This window comes from Staurois parvus, unplaced genomic scaffold (assembly GCF_062004578.1).
Source record: "Staurois parvus isolate SC_StPar_1 unplaced genomic scaffold, SC_StPar_1.0 ptg000475l, whole genome shotgun sequence".
Taxonomy (NCBI): domain Eukaryota; kingdom Metazoa; phylum Chordata; class Amphibia; order Anura; family Ranidae; genus Staurois; species Staurois parvus.
The window spans coordinates 20,001-39,737 of NW_028318271.1; the positions used below are offsets into that span (position 1 = coordinate 20,001).

Sequence of the window (19,737 nt, forward strand, 5' to 3'; positions counted from 1 at the left end):
TTTTTTTTTGTTTTTGTTTACAAATGTTTATATTAGGAGATAGATAACAAGAATAGCACCACTTCATGAAGTATGGTATACAACAAGAAAAAGGTACATAAGTATAAAAAAAAAAAAAAAATCTGTGTTATAAAACCGGTTCAAAGAAAAAGAAAGTTTGAGTACATGTTTGAGGTAGGCAGTTAGATACACTGAGCATTTTCACAACCAACAAAAATTCAATATCAATAAATCTATGATAACCTTTCATTCGAACAATAAATGCAGATATGACTTCCAACCATCCCATTTTCTGTTGAATAACTGCATCTTATCTAGCAATGTATATTGAATACATTCCATGACCAAAACCATATCATCTGCAGAATTCAACCATTATTTACTTTATCCAAAACTAAAAAAAAAAGAAAAAGAAAAAAGGTTTTTTCCTTTCGATACACTGTACAGGCCCCTCTCTGTGTCTTGGGTTATGCTGCCTCTTAGGTTTTCTTCTATTGTTTTTCAGGTCCCAGCGAGAAAAGAGTGCGCTCCTCGTCATTCAGCCTCCTGACCGCCTTCCCTCCAAACCAGCCAGGTAACCGCAGCCGTTCCACAACCTTAACCATAGAAGAGCCCAGAGGCAATCCAGAGACTGAATCCTATTCACATGTCACTGCTCGCCACTTCTTATCATTTCACATTGCCAGTGGGGAGGACAGATGTCCCGTAATTACAGCATTCTTTCTTTCTTCATCTGCAAACAATGAAAGCAAACATTATGGTGCAGGCTGGTTTAGGCTGGCTGCATGCTGATCAAAATTCCAAATTTCGTAACGTGTGTGTGCCCATCACCCACTTGAACTGAAGTTGATCAAATGAGGGACGTGAAGGAAAATTTTCTTCGATCACACAGGTTCAAGCAATCTAAAATGCATTGTGTTCACTGTGGTTTTGAAGGATCTATTTCAATAGATTTGCATTGAACAAGGCAGGGCAGCTAAACTCAGTGCAGTATGTAGCCCAAAGTGGGAGCTGGTTCTATAGGACAGAGTTTCTCAACCTTTTTTTCAGTCAAGGCACCCTCTAAAATTATGGCCAGTCCCCAGGCACCCTGTAAAATTATGGCCAGTCCCCAGGCACCCTGTAAAATTATGGCCAGTCCTCAGGCACCCTGTAAAATTATGGCCAGTCCCCAGGCACCCTCTAAAATTTTGGCCGGTCCCCAGGCACCCTGTAAAATTATGGCCAGTCCCCAGGCACCCTCTAAAATTTTGGCCGGTCCCCAGGCACCCTCTAAAATTTTGGCCGGTCCCCAGGCACCCTCTAAAATTTTGGCCGGTCCCCAGGCACCCTCTAAAATTTTGGCCGGTCCCCAGGCACCCTCTAAAATTATGGCCAGTCCCCAGGCACCCTCTAAAATTTTGGCCGGTCCCCAGGCACCCTCTAAAATTTTGGCCGGTCCCCAGGCACCCTCTAAAATTTTGGCCGGTCCCCAGGCACCCCATTCTAAAATGTAAAAACTATTCTAATAGTTTTATATAACGCAGCAACATCCACACATGCAGGACTCCCAATATTAGAGGGGATTTATTCTTCCAAATCAAATACATGTTTGCACACTGGTACTGACTAGTATTCCAATGTTTCTCTCAGTTTTTCTCCATAACTCGGGTAATGTGACCCCAGCACTGACGTAGAGGGGCAGGGGAGGGTCCAGCAAGGATGCTGTGCAGGCAACTGACAACCTTCTTATCAACTGATGATGTCATTGGTTGTCAGGATGCTGGCAGCTAGAAGGTCGTAATTTTTATTTATTTATTTCAAGTACTTGTATAGCGCTGTCAATTTACGCAGCACTTTACATATATATTGTACATTCACATCAGTCCCTAACCCTCAAGGGGCGTACAATCTAATATCTCTACATTCATACATACTTTCTAGGGCCAATTTTAGACCGGATCCAATTAACCTACCAGCATTTCTATGGAGTGTGGGAGGAAACTGGAGTACCCGGAGGAAACCCACGTAGGCACAGGGATAACATGTAGACTCCAGGCAGGTGCTGTGGTTGGGATACGAACCAATGGCCCGAGTACGGCCAGGCAGAAGTGATGGTGCACAATGAAAACCTGTGGCTTTGTGTAACGAAGAGTAAGGCTTCTTTCACCCGCTGGCTTATATACAAGTTTTGTGCAACTTTTAGACATTTTGCCAAGGCACCCCAGAAGAAACCTCAAGGCACCCTGGTTGAGAAAGGCTGCGATAGGAGACAAAGGGGTTTCACATCTCCGTGCGTTTCATTTGCTCTGCAAAACACTGAAAAGTGCATAAAAATGCACTTGGGGTGAGCAAGCTTGAATTGTGTTGGTCAGAGGTCCTCCTTAACCCTTTCGCTGCCAGAGCCATTTGTGTTTTTTTTGCACGTTTAAAAAAAAATAATTTTAGGCCTGAAGATTAGTTAAAACCCTCCAACATATTATTGTTGTTGTTGTTATTATTTATTATTATTATTATACAGAATTTATATAGCATTTAGGAGGCAGGGGAAAGTGGTACAGGAGGAAATGGCTGTGGGGGATGGAGTGGTAGGAGGAGTGGAGGAGGTTAGTTGTTAGGTGAGGTCAGGTGTTAGGTGAGGTTGGGGTAGGCTTCCCTGAAGAGGAGGGTTTTCAGGGTGCGCCTGAAGGTGAGGAGGGTAGGTGACAGTCTGATGGATTGAGGTAGGGAGTTCCAGAGGAGGGGGGAAGTCCTAGAGAAGTCCTGCATTCGGGCGTGGGAGGAAGAGACCAGGGAGCTAGAGAGTAGGAGGTCCTGTGAGGAGCGGAGGGCACGGGTAGGGTAGTATTTGGGTATCAGGTTGGTTATGTAGTTTGGAGTGGCGTTATGCGGCCCCACGGAAAAAAGCCCAGTTCTGTGAGGCCGCATATTTGTGTGCCGTTGGCGTCAAGGGGTTAAGGCATAAAACTTCAATATATCAATACAATTTTGGTAAAGTATAAAACATACACGGTGTAAATGGATACCAAACATGTCAAGCTTTAAAACCACACGCTCTTGTGCACTGACAACGACCATTTTAAAAGCCCCTACAGGTCATTTGTTCAGAGTTCACCATAAAAAATGGCCATAGAATTAATGCCACGATATGTAACATAAGTAGCTCAATCAACTTTTTTGTGCATAGGTGCTATCAACTTTTGTTTACCTTTGTATGTCTGGGTGCAAAGTGGGCTCTAAACTTTTTGTTTTTTTTGTTTTGTTTGTGCTTAGATGTGTCTTACATTTTTTTTTTTTTTTTTACACTTTTTTCACCTAACTTTGTTTTATATCACGTAGAGGACCAAAAGTCACCTGTGTGATAGCTTTTTGGCAGGACAAGACTCTTTGAGACAAGGGGGATAATAGACCACTGATGTCTCCTCTGCCTTTCACTGAAGCTAAGGAAGCACAGATCGTCTTGTATTAGTTTCGGTACGACCATAGTATCCAATGAAAGTGACAGCCACATCTGGAGGTGACATAATGCATGGTGCTTCTATCTAGCAAAGATCATTGAACAGACATATTCTGGTCTCCCTCCGCTCTACAGGGGTTTTAAACTTTTCCTACTCTACCAAAATTTGACTTTACATTTGCAGTGTTTTCAGTTTTTTCTTTTATAACTCATAGAACCATTGTTATTTTTAGGATGCAAAAGTTTTGTAGTAAAAGTTTTTTCCATTAATTTTTTTTACAGCACTGAAAAATAATGTGTTCATGCCTTCCACTCTCCTGCAAGATCGAACACAGAGGAACAGTAAAGACTCGGGTAAGTGCAGGAAAGAGTTGGTGTTTTTTTTTGTCTGTCCTGTTTTTGTCATAACTGCTTCTAGATATGAGGTCTCACACCATAGAAATGCAGTCTGGATGCGTTCCAGATCCGTTTCTGTATGCGAGTGTTTTTGATGCATTTTTGATGCATTCCAGTACAGTTCAGTGCAGAAAAAATGCCCCCCCTCCACCCTCTCCATCACGACCAACAACTCCACCATCAGTCCCACCCTGCAAGCCAAAGTCCTAGGTGTCACTCTAGATTCAAACCTGTCCTTCCAACCCCATGTCCAATCGCTAGCAAGCTCATGCAGGCTCCACCTCCGCAACATCTCCAAAATACGTGCGTTCCTAACCCCAGACACTACTAAACAACTCATTCACTCCCTCATTATCTCACATCTGGACTACTGCAACTCCCTCCTCACCGGCCTACCCCATCGCAGACTATCCCCGCTTCAGTCTATCCTGAACTCAGCGGCCAGACTCATCCACCTTACCAACTGCTCCTCTTCTGCCACCCCCCTCTGTCATTCCCTCCACTGGCTTCCGATTGCCCAATGCATCAAATTCAAACTGCTAATACTGACATACAAAGCCATTCATAATGCTGCCCCAAACTACCTCACCGACCTGATACCCAAATACCACCCAACCCGTAATCTTCGCTCCTCACAAGACCTCCTACTTTCTAGCTCCCTGGTCTCCACCTCCCACGCCCAACTGCAGGACTTCTCTAGGACTTCCCCCATCCTCTGGAACTCACTAGCCCAATCCATCAGACTGTCACCTACCCTCCTCACCTTTTAGGCGCACCCCGAAAACCCATCTCTTCAGGGAAGTCTACCCCACCCTCACCTAACTGGCGATCTCCTCCACTCCTCCTACCACTCCATCCCCCACAGCCACTTCCTCCTGTACCACTATCCCCTCCCTCCTAGATTGTAAACTCCAAGGAGCAGGGCCCTCGAACCCTTCGTGTATTGTATTGTTACTGTATTGTCTCATGTACTGTCCCCCACTATAATATACAGCGCTGAGCAAACCTTTTGGCGCTATATAAACACTGTATAATAATAATAATTTTCTTTCTGGAACTGAAACACACTGGGAGTGACACACTAGTGTGAACTATGCCTGACCTGAAAACTAAAAACTGAAGAGTGCAAAAATTTTGGTGCAGCTGTGTATAGAAATCAATCGGCTTCCAGTTTTTTTGTTTTTTATCAAAGCTTAATTGAACAAGCTGAAGTTAGAAGCTGATTGGTTACCATGCACAGCTGCATCAATTTATGCAGGCCATAGACTGGTTGAAAACTGGCCGTTTTTAAAAAAAAAAAAAAAAATCAGTCGTTCAATAGGCCGACGTTACCACCAATGGTGAAAACAAAATGGGCCTATTTTCGTCCTGTCTATGGCCAGCATTTAATTACTTCTGTCCCTTGCAAAGAGCTCCACTATTATATTTGACATTAAAAAGTATTGTGGTTGCAACAATGTAGCCATTTGTATCCATTTTGGATACAGATGTTTTTATTCAGATACAAATAGATACATTGTTGCAACCGCAATACTTTTTCATGTCAAATATAATAGCGGACTGGAATTCTTCTTTTTCCTCCTTCTTCCTCCTTCTTCCTCCTTCTTCCTCCTTCTTCCTCCTTCTTCCTCCTTCTTCCTCCTTCTTCCTCCTTCTTCCTCCTTCTTCCTCCTTCCTCCTCCTTCCTCCTCCTTCCTCCTCCTTCCTCCTCCTTCTTCTTCTTCCTTCTTCTTCTTCTTCCTTCTTCTTCCTCCTCCTCCTTCCTTCCTTCCTTCCTTCCTTCCTTCCTTCCTTTCTTCTTCTTCTTCCTCCTCTTCCTCTTCCTCCTCTTCCTCCTCCTCCTTCCTCCTCCTCCTCCTCCTTCCTCCTCCTTCCTCCTCCTCCTCTTCCTCCTCCTTCCTCCTCCTCCTCCTCCTCCTCCTCTTCCTCCTCCTCCTCTTCCTCCTTCCTCCTCTTCCTCCTTCCTCCTCTTCCTCCTTCCTCCTCTTCCTCCTTCCTCCTCCTTCCTTCTTCCTCCCCCCTCCCTCCTCCTTCTTCTTCCTCCTTCTTCTTCTTCCTCCTTGTCACGGCTCATGCGTAGATTTTTTTTTTATCTGTAAAACGATAGGCCAATTTTTTCCCCAACTTTACCAATAAAAAAAAGTGCCAAAACCCCCAAAAACGGCCGACCAATTAACCCACTAACAGTGTGAAAATCGGCCGATTTTTTTTTTTTTTTATTTCGGCCGAAAAATTGGCCGAAATAAAAAATTTTCGACCCGTCTATGGCCTGCATTAGTTCTAACTCTTGCCAAACTCCCCTATAGCGTTTGACAGGCTGTAGACAGGCGTTTGGGAAGCCTTTTTAACGCTCCTCAAAGGCTCCCCAAACTCCCTATGCACAGTTTTGAGGTGTTTGATAGGCATTTGCCAAGCATTAAAACTGCACCATAAACGCCTATAATGAAGTTAAATGGTATTAACACTCCGCAACTGCCTCGCAAACACCTCCCAGGTGTTTGAGGCGTGGCACCACAGACTGGAATGGGAGGCTTCAACTCCTATTGACTCAACATGAGGCGTCAGTTTTGCCACGACGCTAACGCTTCAGTGTGAACAGAATTTTCTTGTGTTTGAGAAGCATTAAAAAAGCTTCCCAAAGGCCTGTCTGACGCCTGCAGACAAAGCTAGTGTGAACGTAGCCTTAGTAAATCAACCCCAGGCGTCAATCATATGGTTGGGAGATGAGACAGATGACCCCCCCCCCCCCCCCAAAAACCACCCAACCTCAAGAGGAACATTGTTCAGACAAGTAAAAAAAAAAAGAAAAACTAGAAAAACTGTCCAGGGCTTGTTTCCTCACCCAAAGATAACCAGCTATTTTACATTTATTTATTTATTACAAAATATATACACATACAGGGCTTTTTTTTTTTTTTTTTCCCCTAACACCAAGACTTGTGGTTGTTGCAGACGTGTGTGTGACCTTGGTCCTTTCTTTTGATCTAAAAAACGAGGAGTAATTGGGCTGAACTCATAGATTTGCCATCGAGCTCAGTTTTGCTACCTAAGGGTTTGAAAACCCAATCATCACAAATGGCATTTTAAATAAGAGCACTGACTGTTATGGGGGGGGGGCCTTTATAGGAAACCAAGCGTACAATCCAAATGCACATGTTCCTGCGTTAAAAATGGCTGTGTGTATAAGTGGGTGCTGCAGAGATCTTCGGCTGGAGCCGAACAGAATCAGCAAGGAAGAATGTCACCAGCACACCGAGGATCACCAATATGGGTCCAAACGTTTTAATGAATGATCACATAGTTACAGCAAGGCAACGTTTCGGAGTCTCATGACTGATGAAGGGGTCCTGCAAGACTCCGAAACATTGCCTTGCTGTAACTATGTGATCGTTCATTAAAACTTTTGGACCCATATTGGTGATCCTCAGGATGCTGGTGACATTCTCCCTTGCTTTATAGGAAACAACCTCATCATCTCATGTAGGCTACAAAGATTTTTGTTTTCTACTTTTACGTCTGCAAAACCATTTCACTTGATTTTAACTGAAAAATCTTATTTTGCAGAGGAAAGTTTGCTTGCTTGGACAGTTATAAAACCAGCAACATTGCAGCCTCCACAAGTAACTGTGTCTCCAGACATCGAGAGTTCGCAGACCAGGACGGAAGAGAAGGTAGCTCCTATATCTGTGCATTGTACAGTGGGTGATGGCACAATATGAAAAAAGGAAAAGTGGAAATGTTGCCTGTTAATGACCAGGAAGAGCCCAAACCTCATTCTTTTAGTGAATGTTAAAAAAAAAAAAAAATGAAAGTATAAATTTATCCAAAACTGATACTTACATTTTTGGTGAGAACTGCAGAGTTGGACCACCAGACTGTTCCTTCTATCTTTTGGGGTCTCTAATGATGAGAACCTCCCAATCCTTTACAATTGTTAGAATTGCAAATGAAAGAAATGGAGAGTAGTGTCAGCTATTGGTAGTAATCATTTACTAAAATATATATATATGGATTTATTTTATAATTTATTTATTTTAGCATGTTACTATCAGTCTTCTTTTTGCTTTATAATTTTTATTTCCCACCTGTACCCCAACCTTGTCTCAAGCCATCACCCAAATCGTCCACTCTCCTCCTAAGACCTACTGCTGACTAGCGCCCTTGTCATTTCCTATCTTGCTTGCCGCCGGGACTTCTCCTGAGCCTCTCCCATCTTCTGGAACTCCCTACCCCAACTTGTTTGACTATCTCCTACTCTGTCACCTAGGCAATCCAGAAAACTCATATTTAGGGAAGCCTACTCCACCTCCACCTACAAACTGTACTTTTACGTGTTCCGTCAGCTCATCCCACAGTTATTACTTTGTGTGTGTCACTTGCCCCTCCCTTTTTAGATTGTAAGCTTGAAGGATCAGGGCCTACCTAATCCTTCTGTAGTTAATTGAAATGTAACTGTACTGGCTCCTTTTTATTTTTGAAAGCATTGTGCACACTGTTGGAGCTATAATAAATGCTGAATATTAATAATTGCCTTTTTTGTCATTAGCTGACCCTAGAAGAAAAAAGCAACGCTCTAGTGAATCATGCAGGACAGCCAAAGTCTGCTCATGGATCCACCTGCATCCTGGGGATGGAAACGAGGTGAGCAGATAGAATATAAAAGCTGTTCTAGTAGCTGAGAGAGGCAAGTGTTATTGACTATCCAGTGTAACTATTGCTGTGTAAGGATCTGCTAGCAGGCGTAGTATCTGATTGATTCCTTCCATCCTGAGTGACTGTTTACAGCACATGGTCTTTGTCCAGTTCCAACCAGTGGAATCCTGAATGGTCTCCAGTATCAGGAGACACAGCTCTTCCTCTGTCAATAGAGGCTCACCCTGTGTCTGCTACCATACTGCTGTCACCATTATCTCAGTCCTGCTCCATTAGATGTCCACAATTGAGCGAGCGATCATTTATAGCCTCCAGATCCAGACAGAACATTTTTATTTTTCTGGTGTAGTTTGTTTTTGTTCTTGGGCTGGGCCCATTTAAGCGGCTTAGGGCATTGCCACTAATATCGCCCTGCAATTAACTGCAAACTGTCACTACACAAAGGTTCTAACCTCTTCCCCACATCCTGCCGAGAGCATATCTTTTGTCAGTTGGAAGAAAGATGCCGAGCAAAGAACTTCCCATTGTTGGTACCATTGCTGATGTCTGGAGTCCACACTCCGGCTCAATGTCAAGCTGACTATCGGCAAGCAGATGTCACCTTTGGGTATACCCAAGGGGGAGACATCTCTTCGTTATCTAGAGTGCCAGGAACCGATGCTGTTTCCATGTGGCTTGTCCTGTGCACTAAAGTAGTGCAAGATTACTCCCTTCCTTCCTTGTTACCACTGAAAAGAGCGAGATACACCAAATCTTAGGGGTTTTCTAAAAAATTAAATCCCTGTGTGCTGCAATGCACTCTTTGCTTTGTCTGGACCTGCTAATATAAGGAATATACAACAACCCCAATCAATCAGAAACTTTCCAGAATCATTTTTGGGTCAATTAAGAGGATCTGCTAGGCTAGAAATATAGACCCTGCCATTGCTGACTTTCTTTTAAAGATGTAGGCTCCAGGCCTGTCATCCCGATCCTGGCTTTACTACCTAGTACGTCACTGACCCTGGAACAAGCATGTGTAATAGAAGTAGAGACTTGTACACTTGACTGGCTGAGTGCTTCTTCCAGGTGAGTGACTGTAAGGCCAGTTTCACACGGGTTTTGGCTAGGATAAGAGCAGTGTGAAAAGCAAGCTTTGACAAGGCATTTGCAGAGCTTTTAGCAAGTGTTGAAGCTTTTAAAGTACCATTCAGCTCCAGTTTGTAAATGTTGGACACCGATCCTAATAGGAGTGCTGATTGTCACTTTAAGCAAGCTGCTAGCGGGCTTCAGAACGCCTTGAAACTTGTTGAAAGCCTGCTAGCAGCTTGCTTAAAGTGACCATCAGCACTCCCATCAGGATCTGTGTCCAATATGTACAGATTGCCACTTTAAACAAGCTGCTAGCAGGCTTCAGAACGTCTTGAAACTTGTTGAAAGCCTGCTAGCAGCTTGCTTAAAGTGACCATCAGCACTCCCATTAGGATCTGTGTCCAGCTTTAGCAAACTAGAGTTGAATGGTACTTTAAAAGCATAGACAAAGCTTGCTGTTCACATTGCTCTTATACTAGCTGAAGCCTCTTGTAAATCAAGCCTTAATAGCGTATACACGATGATGACCACTCTGTAGCTTACACATTTAAAGGCTCAGTCAATCTTTTATTAAAAAAAATGTAATAAATGCTCCCACAATTTTAAAAACTAAGGCCCTCACGGGTGTTCTGTTTTTTTTTTTTTCATCAGTTCAGTCATGTTTTTTCCAAGAAAAAAACAGATCAATTCACATCTGTTTTACATCAGTTCACATCAGTTTTTTGTCCGTTTACATACGTTTTTTGTCCGTGTACATCAAATGTCCGTCCGTTTACATCCGTTTATCTGTTTACGTATGATTTTCATCTGTTTACATCTGTTTCCGTGCATTTACATCTGTCTGTTTAGATACGTTTTCGTCTGTTCTGTTTTTTTTTTAACGGAAGCAAAATAGGATTTTCTTCCGTTAAAAAAAATGGATGTTAACGGATGCAGACATTAATGGATGTAAACAGATGATCATCTGTTTACATTTGCTACTCTATATAAATACATGGGTGTCCGTTTTTGATCTGTAAAGGAACAGATGAAAAATGGACATACAGAATGCCAGTGTGAAAGGGGCCAAAAAGCTTACATTTATTAACTTTTTTGCATTCAAGCTTGCAAAGGATTGCATCTGCAATCAGTGCATCGCGGTTGCAATGCACAGGCGCCTGCATTGTTTACCCTACAGCCCCAGGTCCATACAAAGGTACAAATGAGTTATGTTAGCGCCCTTCTGCCCGTGCGATCTGTGAGTCCCTCTGCTGCTGGCGCTGATGGGACTTGTTATCTACTCATTCACAGATCCCCGTGAATGGATGAAGGGGCTGTGTGTCCACTAAATTTAAAACAAAACCCATGTCTGCAGGGGAAGCACCTGCAATTAAGGTCAGTAGGGGGGGAATTCAGGATGTGGGGGTCAGAGAATGCAACCACGCTTTATTTCATTTTGATAACTAAAACCTTTTTTTCTTGTTCCAGATCTAGAATGCAGCCTTTGGATCGGATGTCTCATAAATATACAACAGATTTTGTCTTTGGTGAGAACATGGAAAAGAGAGTCATGGTAAGTAGCTGGCAAGAGAGTCTGGGAATTGTAGTTTGTAAGTAGCTTCTTTGGAGTGCTGAGACTAGTAGTTCCACATTCTTAACAAGTGCTCAGTGACTTGTGCAGGCACTGTGGAGTAATTTATGATCCAAGTCCAGAGCAGAAGTATCAAAGTGTGCTCAGCTGCCCCTTGCCCCCCTTTCCAGCAATGACGCACCATGTATTCTTCTAATCTCAAATGTAAACACAGAACAGGAATTCTGGAAGTGGGGAGAGGGGTGAACTGAGCTGCTGAGACTTTAGTCAGTTTAGTCAGAATTTATTTAATTCAATCAGTGGGTTGAGTGAAAAAAACTGACCCGATTTCCCCATCCACAAATTGAGGTGGTTGGGGGAAACACTCAGCGCTGCAGGTTATAGACGTCACTACTGATCTGTGTATTCTGATGGCAGGGAAGTCTCCCTACTGTCCGAATACAAAGATACAATGGGGAGACCTCCCTGCCATCAGAATATACAGATCAGTACTGAGGTCTATAGCATGCAGCGCTAATCTAGCAGGTTTTTTTTTTTTTGTTTGTTTTTCTTCCAACAGGGCAGCTGAACAGAAGTTGATCAGTAGATCGACTTCTGTTCAACCACATCGGCCATATATGGATCAAAAATTCGATCCATGTATGACCAACTTTAAATGACATAAGCGCTCCTGCTATGAACTTGAAGCATGAACAGTGCCTGCAGCTATATAGGTCAGTGAGAGTTTGCTAGTCTTTTGCCAAATAGTAAATAAAGCAAATGTATTATTCTACAGGATTTATTATTCTACAGGATTTATATAGCGCCAACAGATTGCTCAGCACTTTAAAAAATGAAGGGAGCCATTACAGTTACAATACAATTTGGTACAAGAGTAAACAGAGAGCCCTGCTCGTTGGAGCTTACTATCTAAGAGGAGCTTACAATCTAAATTACAAAGACTACTTGATACGCCCGTTCTTAACCTCAGAAACAACTAAGCAACTTATTCACTCCCTGGTTATCTCTCGCCTTGACTATTGTAACTCCCTCCTCATTGGCCTACCTCATCGCAGGCTATCCCCTCTTCAGTCTATCATGAATGCTGCTGCCAGACTCATCCACCTTACTAACCGGTCTGTATCTGCCATCCCTCTCTACCAATCCCTCCACTGGCTTCCGATTGCCCAACAGATAAAATTCAAAACATTACCAATAACGTATAAAGCCATTTATAACTCTGCCCCAAATTATATCAACGATCTTGTCTCCAAATATCACCCAAACCGTACTCTCCGCTCCTCACAAGACCTCCTACTCTCTAGCTCCCTTGTCTTCTCCTCCCATGCTTGTCTCAAGGACTTCTCCAGAGCCTCCCCCATCCTCTGGAACTCTCTACCCCAATTTATCAGACGATCGCCTACTCTGCTCACTTTCAGGCGATCTCTGAAAACCTATCTCTTCAGGGAAGCCAATCCTGCCTTCAACTAATAATGGAATCTTCTATCTACCAGTCCATCCCCCATAGTTACTACCTTTTGAACTACCAGCCCCTTCCTCTTAGATTGTAAGCTCCAAGGAGCAAAAATGATAATACAAGACATAAAATAATACATTCAACAATGAAAACTCTGCACCACATGCAAAAAAAGGAAATGCAGATGAATGCTATTATGACTGCTGAAGTTTTCAAAATGTGTCTAACTTCCACATTCGTGAACCCTATAAATGTGTATTTAGACCACACTGACGAAAATGTGAATCAAAATTATTAAACGCTATGCCACATGTAAAGGTGCAAAAAATAAACAACACCAGAAAACACAACTAATGTCCACTGTAACAATAAGCCATTCAAGTAATAGTTGCTTATCCCTCTGTATAAGCTTCCCCCATCCTCTGGAATTCTCTACCCCAATTTATCCGACTATCGCCTACTCTGCTCACTTTTAGGCGATCTCTGAAAACCTATCTCTTCAGGGAAGCCTATCCCGCCCTCAGCTAATAATGGAATCTTCTCTTCCTACCAGTCCATCCCCCACAGTTACTACCTTTTGTACCACTAGCCCCTCCCTCCTAGATTGTAAGCTCCAAGGAACAGGCCCTCCTAACCCTCTTGTATTGAACTGTATTGTTTCTGTATTGTCTCCCGTTATATTGTAAAGCGCTGAGCAAACTGTTGGCGCTATATAAATCCTGTATAATAATACTTGAGGCTGCACCAGTTTGAAAGCCAAAAATCACAGTTGGAGAAGGTGCCCTAGAATGTAGGGAAGTGTAGGGCAGTTCTTGGTTTCTCTCTTGTTTCTCTGGCATTTAAATGCCTACAAGCCACATTTACAGTAATGGTATAAAGTGAAGCCAATGAAAGTAGAATTCTGAGCTGTTAATGGCAGCTCTACAGTCAGGCTGTATATGTCTGCGATTAGGGAAGACCAGTGATTCTCCGTTTATGTTATGGGTCCTGGATTTGGCCTAGAGTGTTAGCGATGATGTGTTCTGTCTGTAATGTGAATCCCAAGTCAAGTGACCCTGGTTGCCTGTGGGTTAGGATGACAGTATAATCCTATATGAGCTAGAGAGTGGAGACAAGCCATCTGCGGAAATAAGCTCCACAGAGCTCTTATTATGGAACTGTAGCTATTTGCAGCAGCCATTTGCGATCAAGAAACTATTCTTAATGGAAGCTGTTATTACTGTATAATTCACTACAAATGTAAATAAACGATAAGCATTTATTGTGGCACAAGCATGTTGTTATTATTATCATTATTATTATACAGGATTTATGTATTCCTAGATTGTAAGCTCCAAGGAGCAGGGCCCTCAATCCCCTCATGTTTTGCATTGTATTGGTATTGTTCTGTCACATGTTCTGTCCCCCTTTGTAATGTACAGCGCTGAGCGAACTATTGGCGCTTTATAAATACTGTATAATAATAATATAGCACCAACAGTTTGCTCAGCACTTTACAATATAAAGGAAGGCAATACAGCAACAATACAGTTCAATACAAGAGGGTTAGGAGGGCCCTGATCCTTGGAGCTTACAATCTAATGTAAAATGCTTTTTAAATATTTAAATGCAGCCGGGAGGTTATTAAAAGTATATCTGCTCTCATTTAAAAGGATTACGTGAAGCACAGTGACTATAGACAGAATGCATCAACTCCCAGCAGGCAATGCTGGTTTAGTTTAGAAAGGAGGACAGAGATGAAATCTGATTGGTTACATTGGAGCACTGCTCTGTGAACATGGAGATTATGCCTTGGATTGCCATACTAAATAGGCCTGAACATGTCTTTTTGCAACGACTGTACACTGAATTTATGAAACAGAAAAAATAAAAATGCAAAAAAAAAAATCTACAAACCACAAACATTTATTAATAGAAGACTGTAAGATAAACTATCCATTCTATTTTCAGAGTCCCAAGAGGCCGACACCGTCTCAGACCAGAGTACCGCTGTGCAGACGGGAATCCACGTCCGCTAGATTATCAAATAACAGGAACTGGCCTTATCAGAGTGAGATTTGATTTCTGTATATATTAGTATTCTGTAATGAGCCACACTTATGGGAATGTCCAGGAATATATACAGTATATTAGGATATGTCTGATGCCTAATTAAAGCCTGCCATAGATGGATCGAATCTTGCCCAGTTCAGCAAGGACCAGCCAAGATTCGATCCATCTGTGGGCCGGCTGGTTGTACTCCACTCGTGGTGGAAGGAAAGAAAATTGCATAATCTATGGGCTGCCTTAAGGTTAGCCATACATGTTTCAATTGATTTCACCATCCACGCTCAGAAGGGGGAATCTGTCAGCTATTGTATTTAGGCTCCTGCGACTGCCTGGATTCTCAAACAGTGACACCATCTAATAGCATGTGTCAGTGTCACCTTTTCTTTCCACAGAATGCTTGTCAAACTTGCATTGGAAATTATAGGGTTGATTTACTAAAGGCATATAGACTGTGCACTCTGCAAGGACAGTTTCACTCAGCAAGGGCTATTACTCCAGAGCTTCGTAAATGAGGTGATGCTTCACTATGCAGAAAAATACCCAACCACATGCCAGGCAAAATAATAATTGCTTGCCCGTGATTGGATGATGGAAGTCAGCTGAGCTCCCCCTCCTTTACTAGGCTGTGGAGCAAATGCCCTTGCAGAGTGCAACTACACTTGCAAAGTGCACAGTTTATTTTCCTTTAGTAAATCAACCCCTCTGACTTCATAATAAAGCTATTATTCAGTAGAGAAACCCTTGGCGTATACAGTAAACCTTTATTGGCGAAAAAAACTAAATCTCTGAAATTGGGTCACATGATCCTGTTGGCTTGCTTCATATTTCACACCATGTGTGCTGGTCTGTGCTAATCTGCACAGATCAACTATTGTTTTCTATCTGCCCTGTTCATACCACAACACTGCGTATGTAGGTGGGTTGGGTTGTATCCCCCCCAATCTCATGTCATCATATCACAAGGGGTTTTCATTTCACAGTTCCTTTGAAGGGGACCTGTCATGATGTCTGTTTCTTGTCACTGCTAAGGGTTACCATTTAGCATTGGAAGCTGTCCTTGTCTGCCTTTGAAAAGAATGCTTTTCACTGCTCACCAGACTTAGGACTGCCTATGGCTGTCAGGCAGTGACAGCCTTCAGCGTTGCATGTGATAGCCTTTGATATCCCTCTGAATAAAAATTGTCAATGACGGTGACTTCTGAGTCTAATTTTATTCTTCTTTTTAGAGCACAGATTGCACACGAGCCTCGTAGAGTCAGCTGCAGCATACACCTCCAGGCCAAGAATGAAATATGAACTGGACCAAGTGAAGGTTATCACTGGAGAAGAGTCCGAGCGCAATGTGCTACAGGTGGGGGAGTTTATTGCGCATGTGGCTCTGCACTCCTTTTTCTTGGTCAGGCCACTTGGCAAATGCTCAGTTTTAAACCAGTATATTCGCTTTCAGATACAAAAGTTACATGCTGTTGTGTTTGTTTTGTTTTAACCCTACTACTAATCCATGTAACCCTCAGTTACTTTTCCTGTAAACCGAACACAAACCTACCCTCCAAATCTTTTACTACCCTTCCCTTTTTCTCCAACACCAATGTTTCCTGTAATCCTAACACCTTCCCTGTAACCCACTCATTCTTTCCTGTAACCCTAAAGCTGGCCATACACTGAGCATTTTTTTGGCAAATTCCTGATTACCCCCCTAAATTCACTTAGTGATCGCCCCCTCCTGCTCGACATCCATCAGTTGAAAAATTGAATGTGCCAGCCAAACAGCAGCTGCATCCAATCAGATTAGTAACCCTCCCTGGAATTCTAATGGTAACATGAAACACTATCCCTCTCTGTAATTTAAATCCCTAACCCTCCCTGTAATCCACATTGTTACCCAAACACTAATCCTCCTTGTAGCCCCCATTGTCACCCGGACACTAACCCTCCTTGTAACCCCCATTGTTATCCGAACACTAACCCTCCCTGTAACCCCCATTGTTACCCGAAAACTAACCCTCCTTGTAACCCCCATTGTTACCCGAACACTAACCCTCCCTGTAACCCCCATTGTTATCTGAACACTAACCCTCCTTGTAACCCCCATTGTTACCCGAACACTAATCCTCCTTGTAACCCCCATTGTTACCCGAACACTAACCCTCCTTGTAACCCCCATTGTTACCCGAACACTAACCCTCCTTGTAACCCCCATTGTTACCCGAACACTAACCCTCCTTGTAATCCCATTGTTACCCGAACACTAACCCTCCTTGTAACCCCCATTGTTACCCGAACACTAACCCTCCTTGTAACCCCCATTGTTACCCGAACACTAACCCTCCTTGTAACCCCCATTGTTACCCGAACACTAACCCTCCTTGTAACCCCCATTGTTAACCGAACACTAACCCTCCCTGTAACCCCCATTGTTACCCAAACACTAACCCTCCCTGTAACCCCCATTGTTACCCAAACACTAACCCTCCCTGTAACCCCCATTGTTACCCGAACACTAACCCTCCCTGTAACCCCCACTGTTACCCGAACACTAACCCTCCTTGTAACCCCCATTGTTACCCGAACACTAATCCTCCTTGTAACCCCCATTGTTACCCGAACACTAACCCTCCTTGTAACCCACATTGTTACCCGAACACTAACCCTCCCTGTAACCCCCATTGTTACCCGAACACTAACCCTCCCTGTAACCCCCATTGTTACCCGAACACTAACCCTCCCTGTAACCCCCATTGTTACCCGAACACTAACCTTCCTTGTAACCCCCATTGTTACCCGAACACTAACCCTCCCTGTAACCCCCATTGTTACCAGAACACTAACTTTCCCTGTAACACCCATTGTTACCCGAACACTAACCCTCTTTGCAGGGGCGGACTGACCTTTTGGAAACTCGGGCACTGCCCGAAGGCCCGGGGTCAGTAGGGGACCCCATGAGATGCCTCTGGTACCTTTTTCATAGGCTTTTTTGAGTTTGGGAAAGGACACAGAGGCCCTATGATCCCCTATTGCCCAGGGGCCCCGTGTCAGTCCGCCCCTGCCTCCTTGTAACCCACATTGTTACCCGAACACTAACCCTCCTTGTAACCCCCATTGTTACCCGATGGATCAAAATTTGTCTGGTTCAGCAGGGACCACCTGAATTTTGTTTCATCCATGGCTGTTCCCACTTGACAGATGCCAGTCTGGTGATCAACTAGGATTGGATGGGGCTTTTGAAAACTTTTTCTCAATCAGCCGGTTGCAGCCAATCAGCTGCAGTGCTGATCAGTGTATTCCAAGAGAGGAGTCCCCACTGTCATAATACAGTAGCACAATGGGGAGGATTCCTCCATCTATCTTGCTTGTGTGGATGGTGGGGTCCGTTTTGTTTGTTTCCGATCAGCCCACTGGCTGATCAAAAAAAAACCTGATCCATCTATGACCACTTTTACTTCACCGTTTATTTGCATCTCTCCATTGTGCCAGAGACCAACTTGCCAATGCTGCAGTTACAGTATTTCCTGTTCTGTTTTATATTACTATTATATATATTGGGGCAGCACAGTGGCTAAATGGTTAGTACTTCTGCCTGGCAGTACTAGGGTGGTTGTTTTGAATCCCAACCACGGCACCACCTGCCTGGAGTTTGCATGTTCTCCCTGTGCCTGTGTGGGTTTCCTCCGGGTACTCAGGTTTCCTCCTGGTACTCAGGTTTCCTCCTATTCACCAAAGACATGCTGGTAGGTTAATTGGCACCTGTCTAAATTGTCCCTAGTATATGTATGTATGAATGTGAGTTAGGGACCTTAGATTGTACGCCCCTTGAGGGTTAGGGACTGCTGTGAATGTATGTGTGTGTGTGTATAGCATCATCAAAGCCTGATTGATTCATGCTTCATTCTTGTTACAGCGACTTGTTATATCTGAATGTGACTTACAATCTAAAACATCTTTGGGGTCTTCTCTAAGTTTTGTATAATGATTTGCAGTACTTTATAACTGAAGGTGGCATTTTCCTTTCCACAGATTAGCTGCAAGCTCTTTGTGTTTAACAAAGACAATCAGGTGTGGACAGAAAGAGGACGGGGTTACCTTAGGCTCAATGACACTGCTGTCAATGATAATGGACCATTCCGATCTCGCATAGGTAAGGTGATGCTTTTTGTTTTTTTTAAACTATCAATAGAAAGTGGAAGGGTGAGAACTTGTCAAAGTGTAACCTCAAAATCAGTTGCAAGGCAGCTGCAGCTAGAGAGTGTTTGTTGTATGTTGGCTGGTTCATGTGAATTGTTCTCAAATGCCATTAAAGAATATATAAACCCAACATTTCATATTCCTGATTTGTACCTGCTGTACCATGTACTTGTATGAAAAAGTATCCTAATCTCTTTGTATTGCTTCCTTTGTGTGAAATCCCTGGTGTTCTGCCAGTCCCTCTGCTTTCCTATTAAAAACTGACCTCACTGGGCAGGAGAGCACTGCGTGGTCAGTTCTTTAACTGTGCTGGAAACTCAGTGTGCTCTCCTCCAATGATCAAACTTCTACTGACATGTCAAGTGCCCCTCCCATTCCCCTGTACTGTCTTTCACTGGGAAGATCAGTGTGCTGCTGTTTCTCCTCCCTTAGCTCTTATGCAGTGTGTGTGATCACTTATTAAAAAAGATTATTATATTATACAGGATTTATAAAAAAAATGGGGAAAAACATTTATAGTGTAACAAGGTGAGGGTTTACATATAATTTAAGTAGGGATATCTTCGACACGAATATCCCTAACCATATAAGAAAAAAAACATTTTTATTAGAATGGGTAGGTGCTATAACCTTTTTTTCAAGATTTTTTTTTTTTTTTTTTCTTCTGTCTGCATTCCCATTTAGTCAATTCTGTCACCTGCTGTCTTCGTAACAATGAGGACTGGAAGTGAGGAGAAATCTCCCCAGCAATATTATTATTATTATTATACAGTATTTATAAAGCGCCAATAGTTCGCTCAGCACTGTACATTACAGAGGGGGACAGAACATGTGACAGAACAATACCAATACAATGCAAAACATGAGGGGATCGAGGGCTCTGCTCTTTCGAGCTTACAATCTAGGAGGGAGGGGAACAATGAG

At 43.1% G+C, this 19,737-nt stretch overlaps 1 protein-coding gene across 1 annotated transcript in view; it reads left to right on the forward strand.

Moving 5' to 3' along the window:
* Positions 1 to 19,737, forward strand: part of RANBP3L (RAN binding protein 3 like) — a 42,302-nt gene that overhangs the window by 7,712 nt on the left and 14,853 nt on the right. Inside the window, exons 3-10 of the mRNA XM_089689419.1 lie at positions 506 to 574; positions 3,719 to 3,790; positions 7,397 to 7,503; positions 8,379 to 8,473; positions 11,024 to 11,108; positions 14,533 to 14,632; positions 15,858 to 15,982; positions 18,646 to 18,766. Of these exons, the coding sequence (XP_089545545.1) occupies positions 506 to 574; positions 3,719 to 3,790; positions 7,397 to 7,503; positions 8,379 to 8,473; positions 11,024 to 11,108; positions 14,533 to 14,632; positions 15,858 to 15,982; positions 18,646 to 18,766 (774 nt within the window). The remainder of the gene's footprint in view (positions 1 to 505; positions 575 to 3,718; positions 3,791 to 7,396; positions 7,504 to 8,378; positions 8,474 to 11,023; positions 11,109 to 14,532; positions 14,633 to 15,857; positions 15,983 to 18,645; positions 18,767 to 19,737) is intronic.